The sequence below is a fragment of the Hemicordylus capensis genome, chromosome 2, assembly GCF_027244095.1.
Source record: "Hemicordylus capensis ecotype Gifberg chromosome 2, rHemCap1.1.pri, whole genome shotgun sequence".
NCBI classification, from domain to species: domain Eukaryota; kingdom Metazoa; phylum Chordata; class Lepidosauria; order Squamata; family Cordylidae; genus Hemicordylus; species Hemicordylus capensis.
This window is the reverse complement of record NC_069658.1, coordinates 333,571,162-333,595,012: the sequence shown is the minus strand read 5'-3', so window position 1 is coordinate 333,595,012 and position 23,851 is coordinate 333,571,162. Positions and strand designations below refer to the sequence as shown.

Here is a 23,851-nt window from a genome sequence, read left to right as displayed (position 1 = left end):
TGGTCACTTAATGCTCACAAAATAATATGGCAATGTAACTGTTTATCATATGTTTCTGTATGATGAGTTTCAATAATTAAAATGTAAAAATTACTATTTGGATACAGCATTGCCTAATTTGCAGGCCTGCAGAGTGTAAATTGCACATAACTCCTCCAGTGAATTTATTGTTCTGCAATGATTTATTCCGTCATGTCAGATTAGTAATTTGGATCGGTTTAGAAACCATAATAATTAAGACAGGCAAAAGGAATTAATCAACTGACAATACAATCAAAATTGCACTCAAACCAACGAAAACAAGCTGGAAGCTAGTGTGGGGACAATGATTTTGGTGGGAGGAGGAATCTTTACTTTGCAGATCTCTTAATGCATAAAACAAACCTTACAATTTAGATGGATTGCTTCCAAGGGAACTACTGTAGCTAAAAAGTGATAATGATTTGAACATTTTTCAAAGAAAAAAGTTAAATATTTATAAGCACCCAACCACATTTCATAAATCACAAACTATTATTATTTTATATTCCTACAGCTTCCCAGACACAGCATGCGAATCAACGCACAGAAAGTAGGAGAGAAAAATATCCCCGTTAGAAGTATGAATCAGAAACTAGAACCAGAACGCTCCACCAAGCCTTATCTCACAGTTACATCCCATATGGCCTTTCCATGAGAGACAAAACCTTATAGCACAACTAATTCCATACAAACAACAAAATTACACCCATGTACACACATCATCCTTTGCCCATTAGCAACACGGGGCAGGTGTTTCATTATAATGAGGAGAATATAAATAAATAAATCAAAATAAATTCAAGGAAAAGGATAGCAGCTCTTACCTGTCAATTATCACTGGATCCGAAGGAGTCTCATTTCTGTTGCCACAGCTCTTCTTGTCACAACAGCGGCTACAGAGCAAAAGAGAAAAGATTTAGTGCAGCCATTGCACTCTAAAAATCATAATTACAAATACAGGAGGGGTCACGTTGCCAGCTAGAGTTACCACTCTGTTCCTGCCTGGAAATCAGCTGAATATGGTAGGTTACATATGGGTTAATTACTGGGTTTTAACTTCTCACACAGCTGGCAAGCAACAACACAAAAAGAAAAAAAGGGGTTAACCCTTTTTTGTGGGATAATAATGCAACGTTTCCTTGAGATAATGATTACAGTCTCCTTCAGCTAGAGTCCAATTGTTTCGAGCTGTTCTATATGTCAGCTAAAACAGGGTACCCATGGGGAACAGATAACTGCTCTAGTTCTGTGGCCTGTTTGAATCCTGAGAATTCCAGCTCTCCTTTTAAAAAGATTCATTTCTAGTCCTCATGGCTGTAGACTTGTTTGTAAATGTGCTGGCATAGTTCGGAAAAGGCTCAGTCAAAATCCAGAAAGCAAGTTAAAATATATCCAAGATTCATAATATTTTTAAAATCGTATTATTTCTAGGTCATCCTTTTTCTTTTGAGATGCTGGTTGAAACATATATGGAGTAATGGCAATTGTAGAACAAACAAACAAACAAAAGTTTCCAAAGTGCCATACATAGAGAAATAATAGACAGACAGACAGACAGATAGATCCCTGTCCCCAAAGGGCTCACAATCTAAAAAGAAACAGAAGATAGACACACCAGCAACAATCACTGGAAGTACTGTGCTGGATAGGGCCAGTTACTATTCCCCTGCTAAATAAAGAGAATCACCATGTTCAAAAGATGCCTCTTTGCCCAGTTAGCAGAGCAAATGGAACATGTCCGTGAGCTGCAGCTCAAATTATGATACATATTTTTCAAGTATGATATGTTTCCACTGTGATCTCCAGGGCTGAAGCAATGCACCTACAGCTGAAACAGGCATTCCTTAATGGTAAGCTGCTGTTTTCTACTCTCTATTTCTTGTTGTGGTATGATTATTCACTAGAAGCTTAACACCATAATGGAGTTTTCACAGTTTAACAACTTAACTTTGAATGAGGGTCTTAGGGAACTTAGGGTCTCAGGGAATGAGGATCTCAGGGAACTTTGAGTATGAGGGTCTCAGGGAAGGAGGACATCGGTCTGAGGAAGATGGAAAGACTCCTTTAGCAGAGACCCTTCCTTGGGTGATGCACCCATATCCTCTCGCACAGAGGATTCCCCTCCATGGGGTGGGGGCCTCCTAGTAGTGGGTGATTTGATCATTAGGGGCATAGAGAGATGGGTCTGTGACCTGAGTGTAGACCGCGTGGCGACTTGCCTGTCTGGTGCAAAGGTTGCAGACATCACGCTGCATCTAAGTAGGCTGTTAGGCAGTGTTGGGGAGGAGTCAGCTGTTGTGGTGCATGTTGGCACCAACGATGTTGGAAAATGCAGTCGGCAGGTCCTGGAAGCCTAATTTAGGCTGCTAGGTAGCATACTGAAGTCCAGGACCCCCAGGGTAGAGTTCTCTGAAGTGCTACCTGTTCCACATGCAGGAACAGCAAGACAGGTGGAGCTGAGGGGTCTCAATGTGTGGATGAAATGATGGTGCGGGGAGGAGGGGTATAGATTCGTTAGGAACTGGAATACATTTTGGGGGAAGCGAAGCCTGTACAAAAGGGACAGGCTCCGCTTAAACTAAGACAGAACCAGACTGATAGTGCTTAAATCAAGAATGTTGCAGAGCAACTTTTAAAATGACGCCGGGGGTGGGGTGCCAGCAGGAACTTGGTGGTATCTGCTTTGGCCAGCAAAATCCCCTAAAGTGTGAGGGTGAATATTTTCCGGATAAACCAGAAGGGGTCAGAGTCAGGGCCGAGCCACCACTGAGCAAACAGGTTCAAAGAACCTGGGCCGCTGTCAATCAGGGGCCATGTCTGGCGCCCCAGCCACACACCCTGAGGCTATTCACATGATGGCTAGCCCGATTTTGCCCCATCGTGTGAACCACCAGGCTCGGCTGCGAGCCCGGTAGTTCCTAGGCGGGTAACCCGCCTAAGTACCCCTGCCCTTAGCCCGGGTTTGCGGAGCAAGTGCTCCACAAAACCGGGCGATCTGATCGTGAGTAGCCGCGCCGTGGCTCCGCACCATGGCTACTCATGAATAGACCCCGGAAGGGAACTGAAAAGCTGCCTCCCGGCTCCGGAGGTCTCCCCAATATGCCCTGCACGCTCGCACAGGGCATACTGGAGCTTCCGGGGGCCACGCGACCCCCGAGCTCCCCAGCTCCCACCAGCTCCGTCACGGAGCCAGCAATAGTGTGGGCGGCCGATCCAGCTGCCCAGGGCTTAGACCGCTCTCGCCGCTCACCACCACAAACCGGGTCTCACTGATCGTGAGACCTGGTCCCCTGTGTCTGACATCAAACGCAGGGAGCACAGCTTCACTTGCAAACAGGGCCATGCCCCCTGTTTGGGAGTAAATACCAACCAGCACCGTGTTCACAGCATGACCAGGAATGCTCTCCCTGCTGTTAAAAGCAGGGAGAGCAGTTCCCAGCCATGCGGTGAAAGCAGCGCTGGCTGGTATTTGCTCTCAAACAGGTGTGGTGTCTGATGTAAGATGCTGGGAGGTGTGGCAGGGGCACAGTGCGAAGAACAAAGTGGGAAGAATACAGTGAAAAAGACTAATTCCATTCTAGGAATCATTAGGAAGGGGACTGAAAATAAAATTGCTAATATTATAATGCCCTTATATAAATCTATGGTGAGGCCACATCTGAAGTACTGCGTACAGCTTTGGTCACCGTATCTTAAGAAGGATATTGTAGATACTGGAAAAGGTGCAAAAGAGGGCAACCAAGATGATCAGGAGCCTGGAAAAATCTTTCTTATGAGGCTAGGCTATAGCATCTGGGGCTCTTTACCTTGGAAAAGAGGTGACTAAGAGGAGACATGAAAAAGATGTATAAAATTATGCATGGAGTGGAGAGGGTGGACAAAGATAAATTTTTCTCCCTCTTTCACAACACTAGAACCAGGGGTCACCACATGAAACTGAAGGTGGGGAATTTAGGACTGACAAGAAAAAGTACTTTTTCACACAATGCATAATTAATCTATGGAACTAGCTGATCCAGCGCAGAGCATCTGTACCCCAAGTTCTCCCTGTCTCTCCTCCCCAGCTTCATTTCTCCTCTTTCTTCAGTCCCAGTCCGTTTTCCTTTCCCCCTTCAGCCCCAATCCATTCTCTCTTCGTCCCCTCCTTTCAGCCCCAGTCCGTTCTCTCCTTCCAAGTCTGCTTTCCCTCCCTGCCCACCGGTGGCGCTTTCCCTCCCCACCCGCCAGCAGCATTTTCCCTACTCAGCAGCTTCCCCTGCTGGCCAGCCTGGCTGGCACTTTCCTTCCCCACTTGCCAGCCGGCCTGGCAGCACTTTCTCTACCCACCTGCGGCACTTTCTCTCGCTGGCTGGCCTGGCTGGTGCTTTCCCTCCACACCTGCCACCGCCTTTTTCTCGCCCCGTCCCCATCGCTATCCAGGCAGCCGCTTGCAAATTCTTGAGAGAGCTGCCACACATGGGATTAGTGACAGGTAAGTTTAAAATAGATAGATAGATAGATAGATAGATAGATAGATAGATAGATAGATAGATAGATAGATTCTTTGCCATGGGATGTGGTGATGGCCACCAGCTTGGATGGCTTTAAAAGGGGCTTAGACAAATTCATGGTGGACAGGTCTATCAATAGCTACTAGTCTGGTGGCTATGGGACACCTCCAGCCTCAGAGGCACGATGCCTTTCAAAACCAGTTGCAGGGGAGCAACAGCAGGATAGATGGTATGCACATACCTCTTGCCTGTGGACTCCCCAGAGGCATCTGGTGGGCCATCCTGTGAAACAGGATGCTGGACTAGATGGGCCTTGTGCCTAATCCAGCAGGGCTGTTCTTATGTTAACTTGCCAGATCATACCTGAAACTGCAAGAGCCCTTCATCACACTTCTATTTCCCCCCTAGAACTAGTTTCTTTTAAAATAATGACATTGATCTACTTATAGGATCACATTCCTTAATCTTTTCAAGCACCTTTCTATTACCAACACAGAAGAATGAAAAAACACTTTTACCACACAAACTCATAGTTAATTCTTTCTAGATTATCCTCCACACAAATGCACACAGAAATTACCCCAGGAGGAGATAGAATAAGATGAACAACATTTAGGCTGCAATCCAATACACAGTTACCTTGTCAGAAGCCCCATTGGGCAAAATGGGACTTACTTCTGAGTAAACATGGTGTAACCTGTTAGTCACTCAGATTATTCAGTTAAAAATATTTTGTTACATTAAAAAGGTGCTGCAATAAATCAAGGAGCAGAGTTTCTTTAAAGTACCTTTTTAATATAAAGTCCCCAAAATGGTAGTGCTTTCTATGGTGGTAGTGCAATCTATGAAGTGGCATTCGCTCTTTTCTCTAGGCTGCCATGTTTTGAATCAGTTCCTAAAGTCACTGCTAAAGAGACAGCCACATTTGGCCCACACTTCAAACCTCTTTCAAAGTCACAAGGGCACACAAGACAACTTTTTGAATCATTTAGCAAACTTATTTCTCTACCACATAAAGGAATTTCAACACTAAGATGGTAACCCTAACCCTAACCCTAACCCTAATCCTAACCCGCTATATGGCACATGTGCATCTCATCTTAAAAAGGGGGGGAGGGGAGAATGCACTATAAAAATAGAAAGTGCACTAATAGAATGTGTACTATAATATATAGGAGTTATATAACTCCTAAATATTTGTACGTAGATTTAATTAATTAGTTCAGGATCCATGACTTGTGTTGTGATACCAAACTGTTGTTGTTGATATATGGTATTAAAAAGGTCACCATAACAAATATTCTTGAAATACATTTCTGTTGTTTAACCTTCCATATGCCCCCAAACAGACTTTTGAACTTTGCTGAGAAGCTTGCCAGTCCCTCCCCCACTATGAATACTGCAACTGTGACTTTACTATAGTAGTACTGAGGGAAACATTCAGCCTGCCATCGTTTTTTTTACCACAAAAGTAGTTATATGAGTCAGCGCTATGCAAATCCATTAAGATCAATCATGAAAGAGGCCAGAGCACAACTGGCAAAGTCTCTCAGGCAGAGTGGCGTATCTTCAAGGAAAGGCATCAGTGGCCTCGGTTAGGCACCATCACTGTCCTCATAATTCTGTATAGTAAGTTTGTGAGTCCATAAAGAAGGAATGAAGCATATATGAATGTTATACATACAGGATGCAAACTCCTGTAGCTTCCACTTTACGATTACAATGACCTTGTATGTATGTGTGTAGTCATTTATGCAGCCTTCCAGAAGAACAGTGGCATCGGGAAGGCATAGGTGGCCTATGTTCTCACAGGCAGCCTCCCTCCCCCACCGATGGGGCAGCAGCATGCTCCCTGCCTCTCCCAATGGTGGTGTTGTTGGCAGCGCCTTCCAGCTATGTGGCACACCACTGGGGATGGGCAGGAAGCAGTGGTGGGCTGCACGACTGTACCTCTGGGGAGCTGGGGCGGGCCACTAGGGCTGGGCACCATGCCGCAGGGAGGAGAACAGTCAAGCAAGGCAGCCCCAGAGATGAGCAAGGCAGCCCTGCAGACAAGGCATCACAGGTTCTTGGGACCCGGGGTGTGGCTATAATTGAGCAGATGGGTTCAAATAACCTCCCCCCCCCCAGCTCTACCCCTTCCCATTTTCTTCATTATCCGAGAGGCTGCCAGGGAGAGCAGTGAACATGGGCCCCCTCTCCCCTAGCTCCGCCCCTGCTTGGGACCCATGCACCCTATTATAGCTCCGCCCCTAGAGAAGCAATGTATGATCTGCAAGCGTCACACCCAATACATTTATTAAACATCTGAAAAACAAGGTGCTGTACAAACATAGAACTGACAATGACAAAATACTGCTTGAAGGTTTATAACCTAAATAAATAGACACAGGAGGAAAAGGAAGGAATTGAGGATAAGGAAGACACCCAGTTGCAAAGAGACACTCACATCCCACTAGAAGAAAAGACATACACTTTACTTCCTAGCTCATACATTACTTTCACTACATGGTTGTGGTGATGGGGCTGCTCTATGCAGAGAAATTGTTAATGTATGAACTGGGGTATAGCTATGGATATATCCAAAATTAAAATGCTTTACATGGCGTTATTCTTTCAGGCCTCTCTCATCAAGATATGATAGGCCATGCTTCATGAAGGCTGGTAAGTGAAGAACCAAGACTAGCAAGATTTGATTTGAGGTTTGAATCCTGCTAAAATATAGCCCATCCCTAGAAGCCAACCCAGCCCTTACTTTGCTTGAAGACAAATTACTTTTCCCCTATAGAGTGCAGAAGAACCTCTGTACAGAAAGCAGTTCTTAGCAGTGTCACGCCATATAAATAGCTCTCCAGGGAAAGTGACAAAGGTTCATTTATGCTGCTGAACAATATAGTGAATAATGTATAATAACCCCCCAAGATTGGCAATAAAGTGATAAACTGAAGTAAGCATAACAGAAACGCCTTTTACAAAAGCAGACTGGTTAAGCTGTTCTATGAAAGTAAAATCCAAGTGAAAAAAACACCACGTAACTCATTTCTCAGTAAAAACTTCACAGTAGTTGTAAAGAGCTTCATAGTATATATATAAAGGCAAAGTATAAGTTAAATTTACAAGTCTGCAAAATGGTCATAGTTTTGGTTGCATCAAGAATAATGTGAACCATTGAGTCATTCTCCATCCTGTGAAACATGGCTTCAAGACATAGCAGGATTTGGAGACTGTCAATCAATTACTTAAACAATGCAACAGGGGCCGATCTTATCTATGGGCAAAGTGGGCAGCACTCACCTTAAATTTCTCAGTCAGCCATGTTGTCTCTGCCTCCATTTTGTGTGCCTACTGTCTCCCTCTGCTGCTCTTGCCTGCAGCCTGCTGCTGCTTTAAGAGTTGTGAAGGAGGGCGATGGTAGCACAGAACAAATGAAAAGCCCCAGATCTTTTAAAATACTAATATTAATAAAGCAGTAGCCAATATGCATACTCACTTTTGCTTTTGCAAAGTGGGAGGTCCTAGGACCACCCTATAAACCAGTCAGAAGGGGACTAGGCTTATTGACTTCTCAGGCAGCCAATCAGAGTGCCCAGAGGGTGGGGAAGTCTTTTTCTTTTAGCTACTCAGAATAATACAATCCTCCTTTTGGTTAAAGAGCAGGTAGGATGGTTGGCTGTTGGTAAGTCTGATCTTTTGCTGGCTTCTTTGTATTTGTTTGGTGGGGAGGAATGCAACCCCTGCTTCTTTCCCTTGCTCTCTAATTTGATCTGTATGCAAAGCATTATGGTCCATTCCCAAAATGACATGTCATAAAACATTGGAAACAAAAACAACGAACAGTAGGACTGGACTAATTAGGTTAGAAACTGGTATAAGAAGCCAGAAAGTTATTTTAGGGCATATGTAGGAGTGTGCACAAACCAGAAATCACAGTTCGGCTTGAATCCGAATAAAATTCAAGCAGAACCACGTTCTGCCAAACTGGTTCACTTGAACCAGACAGCTGGTCCATTTGACTAAACTGGTTTGGGCAGCTATTACTTGTAAAGGGGAATCCAGTGAGGATTCCCCTTTACAAGTACAGGGGTGGGGGTCAACGAAATGTTCAGGGGCAGCTGGGCAGAAGCGAAGAGAGAGGTAAATGTGTCCTTACCTGGCTGGTGTGGCTGCTGGCACCATCATTCACAACTCCCAGTGCAGCCCCAAGCATGTGCAAATCTCAGTATACCAAGCTGCCACCATACAGGTGGCTTCTTAAAGTGAGCTTCACACACGCTTGGGCCTGCATGGGGTGTGTGTGTGCACAAGTGGCAGTGCTGGCAGCCATGTCGGCCAGGTAAGGATCTTTTTACCTCTCTCTCCATCCCTGCCCAACCACCACTTCACTGCAGAACCAGATCGCCTGAACCAGGCTTGGTCAAAGTTGATTGTGGGCCATATTGCCCCCAGTTCACTTCACAATTGAGCCATCAAAACAGCCTAGTTTGAGGCCAACCAGGTCAGTAGCAAATGATTCGTGCACACCACTAGGCATATGCATGGATTTCTGAGTCCAAATTCCTTTTCAAATAATTGTAGATGTAGCTTTCCGTGTGGGTGCAGTGTCTGTAGAGAAGGAATAGATTCTGTTGGAAGGATAATAATTTTAAAAATCCATTTGCTATGCAGAGAGCTAACCAGGTTGTGGCCAGTAGTAACTCAGGCGTGGCCCGTGAAGGTGCCTCGGGGGTGGGGGCAGCGGATGACTTCTTTAAGTGTAAATGGAGCCGGTGCTCCGTGCCACCCAGCAGCCCCCGTGGCGGGGAATCACCTCCGCCACTCACCTGGCTCTCAGGGAGGCAAGCCCCCACCAGAGGCCAAGTGCGTGGTGGAGGCGATTCCCCACCGCGGTGGCTGCTGGGCAGCATGGACCACCGGCTCCATTTACACTTAAAGATGCCACCCTCCCCCGCCCAGAGGCACGTTTACGAGCCACGTCTGCAGTAACTGTAACATTAAAATGTCCACTGGAGGTTGTGGTTCATTGGGCAAGGGTTTAGGAAGTGATCTCAATTTTTTTTTTTAAACCATTCTTTGCTTGGTAGGAGGGACATCCAGGTTAAGTGGTGGGCACCCAAGATGAGCAGAGAGTGGCACCCAGTTGTTCAGCAGGCATGGAGTAGGGAGAAGGTATCCCCATGCATCTTTGCTTTCCATGGTGTCCTCTAAGTTATAGGAGGTGGTTCATAGCTGCTGCAGCAAGCATCACTGAAAAAACTGTGATGTTTCTATTATTTATGTATGCATTTTTTAAATAGGCAGGCAGAGCTTGTAACTTCAGAATGCATTTGTTCACTACTTTGCAGCTGGTCTCTGCCTTACCTGTGGCTTTTATATATATTTATTTACTTTTACATGTATAGCCTGTGCTTCCTCCAAAAAGCCCACAGTAGTTCACATGGTTACACATATCCTCCCAAAACCCTATGAGGAAGATTATGCTGAGAGATAACTGACTGACCCAGAGTCACCTAGTGAGTTTCATGGCAGAATGGGGATTTGAACTTGGATTTCTCCAGTCTAGTTCAACCACAGTATCACTGTACCAACCATGTATCACTCTGGTTCAGAGTTCTTTCTTGTTCTTATTTATTGTTAGTAGTATTCATTTTTTAAATAACCAGGCAGATGGAGCTGCCCTGGTGACTTCAGAATGCATTTACTCTCCACAGAAGCATCCTTTTGTAGTTGGTTTGTGCTTTACTTGTGGCCGGTAGTTTTTTTCCCTGTGTTGTGTGCTTGTGTTTTGATCCTGCCATGTTAGATACAAATCTACACACTACTGTAGTCCTGTTAAGCACTTTTAAGCAACTGATGTTTTCCATATTTCTCTGTATCTCTGCTGATGAGCAATTGAAATGTGTGTGTGTGTGTTTGTATTTTGATTCCATTTGTTAGTTGCAAATCTAGACCTTGCCAGTTATTGCTGAGGCACCGGCCTAGTCCTGGCTCCACCTCTGCAGCTGCCCACAATTGGCTCCATCTCTCACTATCAGTGGCTCCACCCATCACCTTCCCTGCCTAGTGCCCACCCCCACCAAGTCCAGGAACCAGCAGCTGCCACTGCAATATAATATTTATTTTCAAAACTCATTCACCATAATACTTATTTTTTTCATGCACGCACATACATTACAGGTAACGTTTTCAAATCATATCTCTCTCTCTCTCTCTCTCTCTCTCTCTCTCTCTCTCTCTCTCTCTCTCAGAGAATGAGAGGGAGGGAGGGAGGGAGGGAGGGAGGGAGGGAGAGAAACTGTAAACAGCATCCCCTTCAAAAGTAGTAGTACTAGTTAGAGATATGACCTCACCTATTTTCAGAGATGGGCACAGAAATAAGAAGTGATCAACATGTGATTTTTTAAATGACTATTAAAAAATGAAGGCCTCTGAGTAATTGGGGAATAGGTAAATTTTTAGAAGATGGGGAAATTGTGCATTAAAATCTCAACAGAGAGAAAAAGCTGGTGACCACAATCAATCATACCTGAAAAGATGGATTAGTTTTACCACTCAGGTGGTCTCACACATTCTCAATTCATGTGGCCCATAATTGATATCCCAGTATTCCTTAATATTTATTTTATTTATTAAAAGGACTTTTCTCCCACCTTTCTGCAGCAAGATGGGGCACTTATGGCAGAGTCATCACTATAACTGAACAAGGGGGGACAAATGTCTTGGCCCACCAGCTGAGCAACAGCTTCCTCTCCACTCTTCCCCCTGCCTCTCTGAAGAAGGAGGCAGGGAGGTGTGAGGAACAGAAGCCCATCTTCACTTTTTGTCCCAGAGCCCACTCCAACCTGATAACTCTCAGTAGATCACAGTAGTCTCAACATAGCAGGAGAAAACCAGAAAAAATATTCAAATACTGTAGAACAAACAAAGCAGAGAAGGGGGGAATACACCATTCAGAGCCAAATAAAATCTTCAGGAGTCAAAGGAAACAAATGTGAACACCCAACAGCATGCAAAATAAAAAGATCTTCCATCTAGTCTGCAATGTCAGGAGGGAAGGGGCTAACCAGATTTCTAAGAGTACGGCATGCCATTGCACAGCAATGGAGAAGGACCTGTTTCACATTCCCAGCAAACAAGACTCAGAAATTGGCTGGACATGCAACAGGGCCCCTTCTGATGCCAGGGAATTAGTGATTACTACAGACTGCAGTCTTCACTGTACTACAGACTCTGCAAAGAACAAAACTCCACTCAAAACTGTATATAGGAAGCCCTCAATTATCAATGGGGTTACATTCCATGGTACTATTGTAAATGCCCAAAGTGTGATAATTGAAACCTTATGCCTATGGGAATAGTGGGCTCAGTACATAGATACATACTAAAAATTACCCCCCAAGTGGGGGGGGAACAGAAATAAGAGAGGAATACAGCACTGTCCTTGGCTGATCCAGCTCCTCTAGTAATGGCCCCAAAAAACAAAACAAAACAAATTCTCCAAATCCCACACAAATATGCTGGGGCAGTTTACAACAACATAAAACAGATTAAAAATGAAAACCTTAAAACAATTTAAAACCACAGTCCAGTTTAAAAGCTTGGGTGAAAAAATAAATCTTTAGAAACTTTTAAAAAGTTGTCAGAGATGGGGAGTCTCTTATTTCAGAATCTCGGGGCAGAGGGGACACATTCCAGAAATTTGGGGAAGCAACAGAGAAAGACCTGTCCAGTGTTCCCTCTAACAGGGATTCCCAGAGGCTGTTGACTACAACTCCCATAATCCCCAAGCAAATGCCATTGCAGCTGAGGATTCTGTGAGATGTAGTCAACAACAGCTGGGAATCCCTGTTAGAGGGAACATTGGACCTGACCCTGTGTAGACAGCAGATGAGCTGATGGCAACTGCAGACAAACCTCACTGGATGATCTCAATAGGTGAAGAGGCTCATGGTGAAGAGGATGTTATCTTAGATACCCAGGGCCTAAGCTGTTTAGGGCTTTATAGGTTATAATTAGCATCTTGTATTTTGCCCAAAAACTTATTGAGAGCCAGTGTAGCTCTTGTAGTATATGAGTAATATAGTCTCTCTGAGATGACCCAACCTGGCTGCCACATTCTGTACCAACTTCAGTTTCCAAACTACATACAAAGGCAGCCCCACATAGAGTGCATTGCAGTAATCAAGTCCAGAGGTTACCAACATATGTGCTACTGTTCGGAGGTAATTTATCTCAAGAAATGGACACAGCTGGCGTATCAGCTGAAGCTGATAGAAAACACCTCTGGCCACCACTTCAACCTGGGACACCAGGGAGAAGTTTGGATCCAGAAGCACATTAAGACTGTTTACCTGTTCCTTTTGGGGAAGGTGTGACCCCCATGCAGAACTGGCAGATCAAAATAATCTCCTGAGTTCTGACCCCGCACAATAAGTACCTCCATCTTATCTGCATTCAGTCTCAATTTGTTATCCCTCATTCAGCCCATCACCACCTCCAGGCAGACATTTAGGGAGGTTATGCCTTCTCCTGATGATGCTGACATGGAGAAATAGATTTGGGTGTCATCAACATCCTGATAACACCCTGCACCAAATCTCCTGAAGATCCCTCCCAGTGGTTTCACGTAGACGTTAAAAAGCATTGGAGACAATACGGAGCCATGAGGGACATGATATAAAAGTTCAGATTTTGAAGAGCAACAGTCTCCAAGTGATACCATCTGAAATCTGCCCTAGAGGTAGGAGTGGAGCCACCGCAAAGCAGTGCCTCCCACCCTGTTAAGACGCTCCAGAAGAATAATAGTTTGATAGTATCAAAAGCCACTGAAAGATCCAAAAGGACCAACAGAGTTACACTCCCGCTGTCTACTCCCAATTGCAGATCATCCATCAGGCTGACCAGGGTAGTCTCAGGGGCATAATTAGGGTGGGGCAGGCAGGGCATGTGCCCTGGGCGCCACTTGAAGGGGGCGCCATTTTCTAAAATTAAAAAAAAAATTAAATGGCCACCGAAAACAAAATGGCCACTGTGCATGCTCAAATGGCCAGGCCTCACAGAGGCCATTTGAGCATGCGTGGTGACCATTTTGTTTTTAGCAGCCATATATATATATATATATATATATATATATATATATATATATATATATATAAATGGCCACGACACATGCTCAAATGGTCCCTGTGAGGCCCTAAAGGCCAGTGCGGGGAGGGGGAACCTTGCTGAACCCCCCAGCCTTTAGGAAGCCCCCCAAAGGGGCTACAGGTTAAAAAAATAATATAATATAAGTCACTGTACACATATTTAGTTTGGAACTATGTACAGATCAGGGCTTGTGAATACTGAGCTGAAGCTTATGAACTAGGATTGTATTCATTTGCTCTTACTTTGTTTCTTGTGATAAGTGAGTTAAATGTGATGTCTTAATAATATGGTTATTAATGGTGAGTTTGTCTTTGAATCAGTGTTAAATCCTTAGTATTAAGGCCCACTGGGAGTTTCTTGCTCTCTTTCTCTCATTTTAACTGTCTTTCTGAAAGACTAGAATATATTCCAAGCAGTGACACAGTTTACTCTGAATATCCTCTAATTATTTTTTGAGTATCTGGGAAAAGCCAAATTCTCCATTTATTTTTAAAATTTATGTAATAGTGATGCTACAATGCATAGTAGAGAATTCGACAGGCACTTCTGTTTAGTTTTCCAAGTACATCTCCACATAGTATTTGGGTATTTCATGAGCCCCAGCATACTGAAATTTGTAGTTTCCCAGCATTTTTTGGTCTGGCTATGTCCAATGCTAAATAGTTTTTGAAATATTAAAAGATTAACGAGCTTGACTTGTATTTTTCAGTTGATATTATGGTAAAGTTATCTGAAAGATGGGTGTCAGATGTTTGGACAGGGGGTGCAAATTCAGTGCTTGCCCTAGGCTCTGTTTTCCCTAGATATGCCTCTGGGTAGTCTCCACCCATAGCCTGCCCAGAAGCCAGTTTGAAATGGGTCAAGATAATCAGTTTCCTCCAAAACTGTCTGGAACTGGGAGGCCACTATCTTCTCAATTACCTTGCCCAGCAACAGAAGCTTGGTGACAGGCCTATAGTTGCTTGCCTCTGAAGGATCCAATGCAGGCTTCTTCGTGAGACCCGGCTCAGTATAAGCCATGTCAGACAAAGGTCAAGATAACAGGTGGAAGGCCGCACCATTCCATATAGCTCATCCTCAGAAGTGACCAACTGAAATTGATCTAGCCTAACCACATAAGAGGAGTTGCTGGACACCTCTACATCAGAAACTTCAGTAATTGTGGAGTCCAAGTCGGCTTGAATACAAGAGATTTGATCCACAAAGAACTCATTAAAAACATCACAGCTGGTAACTGATGTTCCAAATGTAATAGCCCTCTCACAACTCTGAACAACTTGGCTAAACATGAGCTTGCAAATGCAATACAGTCAGAAAAGAATAGCTTCTTTGCCACACATATCACCTGAGCATAGAACTTCAAATGTGCTGTACATTGTAATCTGTTGGATTCGAGTCAAGTCTTTCTTCACTTGTGTTCCAGTCATCTACTTTGCCACTTCAGCCCCTGTCGTTCTTCCATATACAAAGGGTCCAATTCTGAAGTGGGTCGGAGAGGATGCTTAGGAGCTATCATGTCTACTGCCCTGGTGAGTTTGCTGTTCCAGTTCTCCACCATGGCATCTATAGAATCACAGGCAGAGCCAACACTAAATCCTTCCAAAACGTCTTGGAATCCTATTGGATCCAATAACGTGCCCAGGCAGACCATCCTAATAGGCCCCTTACCCCTGTGGAGGTGGGACATGGTTGTAAGTTGAACTTTAACCAGATGGTGGTCCATCCATGACAATGGGGAAATCACAGAAGTCCCCACACACAGAACACCACCCTGATCAGATTAAAAGACCAGATCAAGTGTGTGACTAGCAATGTCCATCGGTCCTGAGACCACTTGAGATTGGCCCATAGTCGTCATGGCCTCTATGAACTCCTGAGCTGCCCCAGACAAACTGGTCCCAAAGTGAACGTTTAAGTCCCCCACCACCACAAGCCTGGGAGACTCCAACACCAACCCCAAGACAAAGTCGGTCAGCTCAGTTAGGGACTCCATTGGGCAGTGGGGTGATCTGTGCACCAACTAAAGTTCCAGTCTATCCATGGTCCCCAAACTTAAGTACACACATTCGATATGGTCAGATACTTCGACAGGGATCCTGGTAAGGGAGATGATGTTCTTATAGTCCACAGCCACTCCACTTCCCCACCCATGTCCTCTCACCTGCTCCTCAACAGAGAACCCTGGAGGGAGAAGCTGGGACACCAGCCTCCCCCAACAAAGTTTCTATGATACATACCAGGTCAGGCCCTTCCTCTTTAATAAGATCACGGGTGATTACTTATTTTTTCTGGACTAACTTGACATTACAAAGGAGCAAGGTGAGGCTCTGTGAGTGGGTGGCACTGCTCCCTAAAGTCAAAGAACTGGCAAGACAGCTAGAAAGGGGGAAAGCATGTAGTCCATAAAGCTCATTAGACAAGATCAGCCTCTGGCCAGATAAGATACAAGGAGATGTATGATCAGTCTCCTGGTGACTTTAAAAAACAAAACAAACCCTAAAAAAACAACACTGGGACTGGAAATCTGCAAAGAGCAGCAGAGTGGGGGAAACAGAACAAAATAGGTATTTAACTCTTTCTTCTCATATGCCCCACCATCAAAACCTCACCCAGTCACCACAGCTTTACTGTCTGTGTATGTTTCTCCTCATGGGTGTGAATATGGGATGGGGGTGGTGTCTGATTCTGATCCAAATAAATGGCAGAAAGGGGTTGCACATTAATGAAGGATCAGGCTAGATCCTGGTGGGGCAGTGCCACCTAGCCCGACTTTTTAGGCTGGCTTATAGTCGGGGTTAAGGGAGCAAGCACTCCATCAGCCCGGACTCCACAGTCATGTGTCTCCTCAGGCTGCCTACAACACCCGTCCCTTGCAGGAATCCCCCAATGCATTGGGAATCCCCCAATTGGCACATGGTGCATTGTGGGATACCCAGAGGCCAGGACGCATCATCCTAGCCTCTAGTGTTCCATGCTGCCTGTCACTGCTCATCCGGGAGCATAGTCTGCACTCCCAGCAACATTCGAGGGATCATTTTGGGGGGGAAGGAAAGGTTTTGCATCCTTCCCACCCTCCCTCCTGAACATTCATGTGAATACCTTCAATCTGTCACTTGCTGTACAAGCAGCTGTGAATCCACCTAAGAGTAGCAACATCTAGCCCATATTTTGCCAACTTGTCAACAAAGATATAGGAGACTTTGTCAACACTTTGCTGAAATCAAGATACACTTTGTTCACAGCATTGCCATGATCTACGAAACTAAAATATTCCAGCTAACTGAACAAAGAGGAACCTTTTAAATGGTGATTCTCTTTTCATTAAGCAAAGAGCAACTGTCCCTATCCAACCCCAGCACAGCATTCTGCCAATAGTTGTTGTTGGTGTTACCTTATGTTTGGTTTTTGTGGGTATTATTTTTTTAAGATTATGTATGAGATTTTTTAAGATTGAGGACAGTGTACCATCTTATTTACTTATTTAATTTTCTATATAACCTGCTTTTAGAACTTTGTTGAAAAGTGCTATATAAATATTTGTTGTAATATCCGTAGTAAACTAGTAACTCTGTTGAAAAAGAAGATGAGATTTAGCCTGGCATGACTTGTTCTTGAAAACCCATGCTTGCTCTTATTAATCACCAGATTGTTTTCTCAGTCCTCACAGACAGACTATTTAATAATCTCGTCTATGACCTTGCCAGGTATTGATGTCAAGCTGATAGGCCTGTTGTTTCCCAGCTCCTCCTTTTTCTCCTTTTGAAGATGAGCAAATATTGTCCATGTCTCCAGTTTTTCAGCACCTTATCCACTCTTCAGAAGTTCTCAAAGATTATTGGCAGAGGTTCTGAGATCCATGGCTGTCTGAAGGAGAGGGCTAAGGGAGTTGCCTCGGGGCCCCATGCCTATGGACGCCCCACACTGCAGCATACTAATTCTAATTATGGCAAGATCCGAACAATATTGATGCATCATGAGGGTCTTCCCCCACAAAATATTTTTGCCCTGGGCCCCACAAAAGCTAGGGACAACCCTGCTGAGATCATACCTTCAAGTTCCTTCAGTACCCAGCGATGTAATTCATCTGGACCTGGTGACGTAAACTCATTTAAAACAGATAGGTGTTCCCTTACAATCTCAATACCTATCTTGAGGCATATTTTCCTCCATTTGTGTATCTATTCTTTGGCTGAGCCACATTTGACTTGCCTCTATATCTGTATCATAAAACCAGCTCAATAAATATAATTAAAGGCACATTTATTGTTGTAATGTTTTAAACTTTTTGTTTTTGTTTAATGTTTTACTTTCTGTTTTCATTTTGTTGTAAATCGCCCAGAGACGTAAGTCTTGGGCGGTATAAAAATGTGTTAAGTAAGTAAATAAATAAATATCCTGATAATTGAGATGACTATTTTTTAAGCCAATCTGGTCGCAAATGGGAATGTCATGGAATAGCTGAGAGAGAGAGTGAAATTCCACCTTAGCCACGAATTCACTTTGTGAATTCACTGAGGTTATTCTCACGAGCGTGTAATACTGGTTTGCACACTCGTGAGAACCAGCAGGCTTGAGGGCGAGCCCAGTGGCTCCACGGCAGCAAGCCCACCTAAATAGTATATAAATTTAACAATCATAGTATATAAATTTAACAAGAACAACAACAATAAATAGCCACTTAAATAAGGTTAAGCGAGCAAGCGCTCCCTTACCCTCTTCCCCCCCCCCCCACATGTTAAGCCGTGGCTGGCACACTCGGGGGGAGGCTCCCAATAACGCGCTGCACACTGGTTCAGTGCATTTTGGGGGCTCCAGGGTGCGCCTCACAGTGACGCTTCCCTGAGACCGAGCCCTGGAGAGGTCAAGCGAGGCACAGACGGCCCACAGGACAGCCGCCGCTCATCTGGGCAAGCAATCCGCCTGCCCAGCGACGTCCCTATGATCGTCTGCAGGGAGGTAAGCGCTTTTGGGCTTCCTCCCCGCATCAGAGAATGGCCCTTCTCACCGATCATGAGAAATGCTTCCCTATTTCCTTAGCTACACACATATATCCCAGGCTGCTTTATGGTAATACTGGGCAGCCATACACATTTGTTATAAGGACTGCGAGACAAAGTGTATGAAACTTGAAATGTGCCATATAGAGTAAGGATTCGGTTCAAACTACACATTACCTTAAATACATGCCTACAATGACTAACTTCTCTTCTTTAACAAAAAATAATCACTGAGGGGACCAATCCAAATCAGGTCTATTGAAAGCAAAGGAGGAGGGTTTAACCCTTTCTTATCCTCCAGAGCTGCTCTTTGCTCCTGTGTGCTTAATAATGACAACTTCTCTTTTGTTCTTGCTGCTAATAGCTGCTTTGAAGAGAAAATCTTTGGCAGCCAAACAGCGCAGGGAGGAAAGGCTAAGCACCTCTGGACCAGGGCTGCACAACTTTGGCCCTCCAGCTGATGCTAGACTACAACCTCCATCATCCCCAGCCACAGTGGCCAATAATCAGGGATAATGAGAGTTGTAGTCAAACAACAGCTGGAAGGCCGAAGTTGTGCAGCCCTGGTCTGGACTATAAGCTAGAGTCAGAGAACTCTAACAATCAATTTGCGGATAAGCCCTCAGGAGCTGTCCTATCTGGACTTGGGGCCCACTCTTACAACTCTGACATCAAGGGCCAAAATCTGATTCACACGGACTTGCCATGTCAGCAGTCAGACAACTATCTCACCCTGTGGGAGTCTGCTAAAAGTTCAAGATGACTAACAAGCATATTTTCCATAGCAAGGCAAACAAGAGGAGAGGACCTGCTCATAGGCTGCCAGTTCTTCAGAACTGGGATTGTTCCATGCTATAAGCAAAGCAAAATGACTACTACTGTCAAAAATTAGCTTTGTAAGATTCTTCTGTATTACAAATTATTAAGAATAAATGTCACCACAGCAATATGCTTGGCATCATAATTTTTATCATTATCAAATGAATGATCTCTTCGAGATGCTCTGAAATCCCTTGAAATAAACAAACTGCCTGAAATCCTAATTGAGCTTTGCTGTTCCCATCCTCACTCCTCCAGGGTTTTCCCTGTCCATCTGAGTTCTTTGTTTCCTCCGCTCCATAGTTTCCCCATTCTGTAAATATACCATTTTGGTGGCATAAACTCAAAGTTTTATTGTGCCGTTAGCCTTGATTGAAGGCGCTGCCGAAAGTTGTTTGGGAATTAAATATCTAAAACAAGCTATTTTGAAGCACAGGCCTTCACTATTTCATGTCTGGAATGAAGAAATTTCATCTTAGAGAGAGCAAGCTGTCTTTCACACCATATGGCTAATGGTAGTGCATAGCAATTAGCTGGGCTGATTAATGGGGAACAGACTCTAATTTTATGCTTATAACTGAGGCTGTATTTGAACCCCTGGTGCAGATTCAGCACATCCCAAGTTCTACTTACAGCAGTCAGGAAAGCAAGTGGCAGCAAAAGCAAGAATGGTCCCTTCCCCCACCACCACATAAGCCTTCCTAACACAAATGAGATTCGCAGTTTGAAAATGTGTTATAAGTTCAGTTGATCATAGGTTTGTGTAATAAGATCAGGCAACCTGATAAACAGCCTCCTTTACATGGCTACCAGCATCTAAGAACATTCTTTTCTACTACTGGACTTTAAATACTTTGATAGGTCATTACCATCTTATTTCAAGCAGACTCTAGGAATGGTTTCCCATTCTGTCTATATGGATTTGGAAAGCAGAGCGAAACTGAAAGGTCTATTGGAAATTAGAGTAATATTCTCTGTGCTGGCTCTTGTTTTTCAAATGGTGTGTGTGTGTGTGTGTGTGTGTGTGTGTGTGTCCCTCTCTTTGTTTTATAACTGTTTTGATGTTTGATAATGAACTCATTTGCTTTATTATTTTATTGATGTGAGCCACCTTGAACAATATTATAGAAAAGCAGAAAATAAACCCTAGAATTAATAAATAATACTGGCAGCAATATTTTGAGAGGGATGTTTACTGGCTTACATCCAGTCTTGTCTACATGCTTGATTTTTAAAAATTCATGATATATTGGGTAAATGTGTAGAATGTTATATATTTAAAAGAAAACAGAATAATCTGTATGTTTGTAAATAAAACAAAGTGCTGTGGATGTTAAAATTCCAGTTGCCATCTGCTTTTTTAATAATTATATCATCATCATCATCATCAATATATTGCTTTCAACAAAAAGGATGAATACAACCTAGTAGAAATTAAGCATATCTACTTCTAACTGAAATCCATGCTACTTAAGGACTAAGAGTTTTAAGTTCCTTTGATTCTAGGGGACCTTAGGTTATCTAACATTCTCCAAATTGCATCTACTACATTAGGTTACCTAACATTCTCCAAATCGCATCTACTACATGAATTTTGAAGAGGACCATCACTTTATCCTTTTCAGACAGAGATACTGAATCTTGTAAGAGTTGCATAACGGTCAGAAATACAACTCATCAGATTTTTCAAGATGAAGTGATGTGGTGAAAGCTTCACCTGCTGAATTTCTGCCTGCCACATAACTTGCAAAAACAGTCTACATCAAGAAAAAAAAATGACAGCCCAAAAGAAGGCCCATTTCTCATTTTGAGAACCCAGTCTCTCAGGAAGAGTACACGTTGACTCAAAATTGACCCTAGCAGGATCAATGAACAGAGTTCATGGTGGTCATTTGCAAACAAACTGTTGTAGATGTTAAAATTCCAGTTGCCAGCATGACTTACCCCCTTTGCTAAGTATGATCCTCCCTGGTTGCATATGAATGGGAGACTACAAGTGTAAGCAGTGTAAGATATTCCACCCTGGATTTGCTCTGGGAAGAGCATCTGCCTGCAACTTTGGAGAAGCCACTGCCAGTCTGTGTAGAAAATACTGAACTAGAAGGACCAATGGTCTGACTCGATATATGGCAGCTTCCTATGTCACATTAAAAGTCACAGGAAATGTTGCCACTATTATTATAGATAGCTTTCAACAAAAAATGATATTAATGCAACCCACTGGAAATTGAGTCTAATTGAAATCCATGCTACTTAAGTACTAACAGTTTTAAGTTCATAATGGTCATTTGCAAACTTTCATCCACATCAGAGTTTTGCATCCCTGCAATATATACAAATTTTCACTAGTTCCATTTAAATCACTGGGTCAAGACCATTAACTTGAAGTTAAGGACCCTTTTGAGGGTTTCACACAGATTGCCAACTAGACAGAAAATAAAACCACTTGGCATGTTCCTGTCTCTCTGGTAGCTATTTGCTAGTCAGAAATCAGCAGGTGAAGCTTTTCATGGAAGCTGAGCATTGTTACCTGCTAATTGCTGCAACTCAAACTGCTGTTAAAGGGCCAGCCAGAGCTGGTGCACAAACTGGCAAACACCAATACGATTCGCTGTGGAATTGGAAGAGTAAGACCAACATCTTTATAAAAATAAAAAGATGCTGCAATCCATTTCAAAAGAGTCCCAGTACAGTTGCCCTTACTTATTTCTGCCAGATTTAGAGAAGCCAGCCCTGGATCCAGAGACATGTGGAAAGATTTCCAAACAAGGACAGACCTTGTACAGAACCAATGACCTCTTATCCAAGACTTCAGAATGGGTGTAAATTTGCTACCATGAATGGTGCTATTGAAATCAAGAGGCCCTAGTAAACTTAAGCATGCAAGTCTTTGCGGCATTCAGGCCTTACATCTGCATTATAGATATCATCACCTTGACCACAAACTGTATTCCCCTCCCTGGCCTCTACTGCCTTCACAAGCAGTCTATCTGGCATCTCACAGCTGAGAATAAATGTAAGCTGTAAAGAATACTATATCTTCTACATTTCATCTGTCTCAATGAAAGCCAGTTATGATACAAATGGTCTAGGTTAAAATTTCACTGCTGAGATTGTGCTGGATAATTACTTTTTCTAGAAAGGCTGCAATTTTGATGCTATTATTTTTGGTGTGAAGACATTTTCTGTGCCTATTAAGGGGTACAATGTTGAAATAGAAACCTCTCATATATTGTTCAGGATTAAGCTCTAATAAATAATTGAAAATGGACATGATGACTGTGACTTCACCGCTAATTACACACGTAGAACTGTGTTATTTTGAGCTTCTTGAAGGCAAAGAAAGCTACATTTTAAGTCCTAGAATAGTTTCAGGTTCAGCTGAGGTTTTTTAACAGTAGGAATTCATTTTCTCTTTACTAATTAAATGGCGACAGGATCTTTCTTACCTGCACATTATTTCATGGGTGAGCAGAACTCTGCACATTTCTGGGTTCTTGTCTTGGCCTTCGTATACTATCGCCTAGAAAGAAAAGATAGGGAGATATATATATTTTTAAGCTGCAAAGTGAATATGTCTGGAGAAAATGATCACCGCCACAGTACATGAATGCATAACTATGTGGCAAGCCAGTTAGCTTTGCTTAAACAGACGGCATCCTTGCAAAAATTGCCTCGAGATTTGTTGTCGGAGAGCCCCAGAAGCCAAGCAGAGTGAGCTTCACTCTGCTCTTTCTTCTGTTTTAACCAATGCATTATGCACATCTTCTCAGCAGTGTGTAGGATAGGGGTTTTTTTTAGTAGTCAAGACAACCACAATGTTCTTTTCAATTCAGAATAAAATATAAACTTAATAGTGTTTATTAAAAAAAACCAGGAGGGCTCCAAACACTATGGGGCCTATTCATAAAAAGAAAAAGTTAATGTATTTTTAATTCAAAAAGCATGGCTGTGCACTTAACTAGCTACTACATGAGGACAGAACCTGATTCACAACGTGCTCTGTAAAACTCTGGCGTAGTTAACTGTGCTACAAATTAAAGGAAAGTAAATTCCTGTAAATGCAAACAAACAAGCTCTGAAAAACAAAGGGCAAGGCAGTACACATGCACACGTCAAAATGTGAACGTCAGTTATTTGATATTCCTTGTCATTATTTAGGCCTGCTTAATACATTATGGTTTTTAAGTCTACACCTGGATCTCAGCAAACATAATGCTTGCCCATGAGAGAGGATTTGCAGGGGAGAACTGGTGGGTGGGAAGGGCTGCTTAATCCTCCCTTCACCTGCCAATTTCCTCCCTCACCCCAGACTACTTTTTTCTAGTCTTAGAGCTGGTTGTTGGACAAAATAGGAAAAGCAGGCGAAAAGAGGGAGAA

The 23,851-nt window shown here is 43.3% G+C and overlaps 1 protein-coding gene and 1 long non-coding RNA gene across 6 annotated transcripts in view; one reads left to right on the top strand and one right to left on the bottom strand.

Moving 5' to 3' along the window:
• Positions 1 to 23,851, bottom strand: part of EBF1 (EBF transcription factor 1) — a 512,049-nt gene that overhangs the window by 465,147 nt on the left and 23,051 nt on the right. For all 5 annotated transcript variants that reach the window (XM_053298191.1, XM_053298192.1, XM_053298193.1 and 2 more), the window contains exons 5-6: positions 22,921 to 22,994; positions 846 to 914 (exon numbers count right to left, since the gene is read on the bottom strand). In XM_053298191.1, coding sequence (XP_053154166.1) covers positions 846 to 914; positions 22,921 to 22,994 — 143 coding nt within the window. The remainder of the gene's footprint in view (positions 1 to 845; positions 915 to 22,920; positions 22,995 to 23,851) is intronic.
• LOC128345763 (uncharacterized) overlaps positions 6,525 to 23,851 on the top strand; it is a 34,570-nt gene continuing 17,243 nt past the window's right edge. Inside the window, exons 1-2 of the long non-coding RNA XR_008316635.1 lie at positions 6,525 to 6,576; positions 7,132 to 7,175. This is a non-coding gene — a long non-coding RNA (uncharacterized LOC128345763). The remainder of the gene's footprint in view (positions 6,577 to 7,131; positions 7,176 to 23,851) is intronic.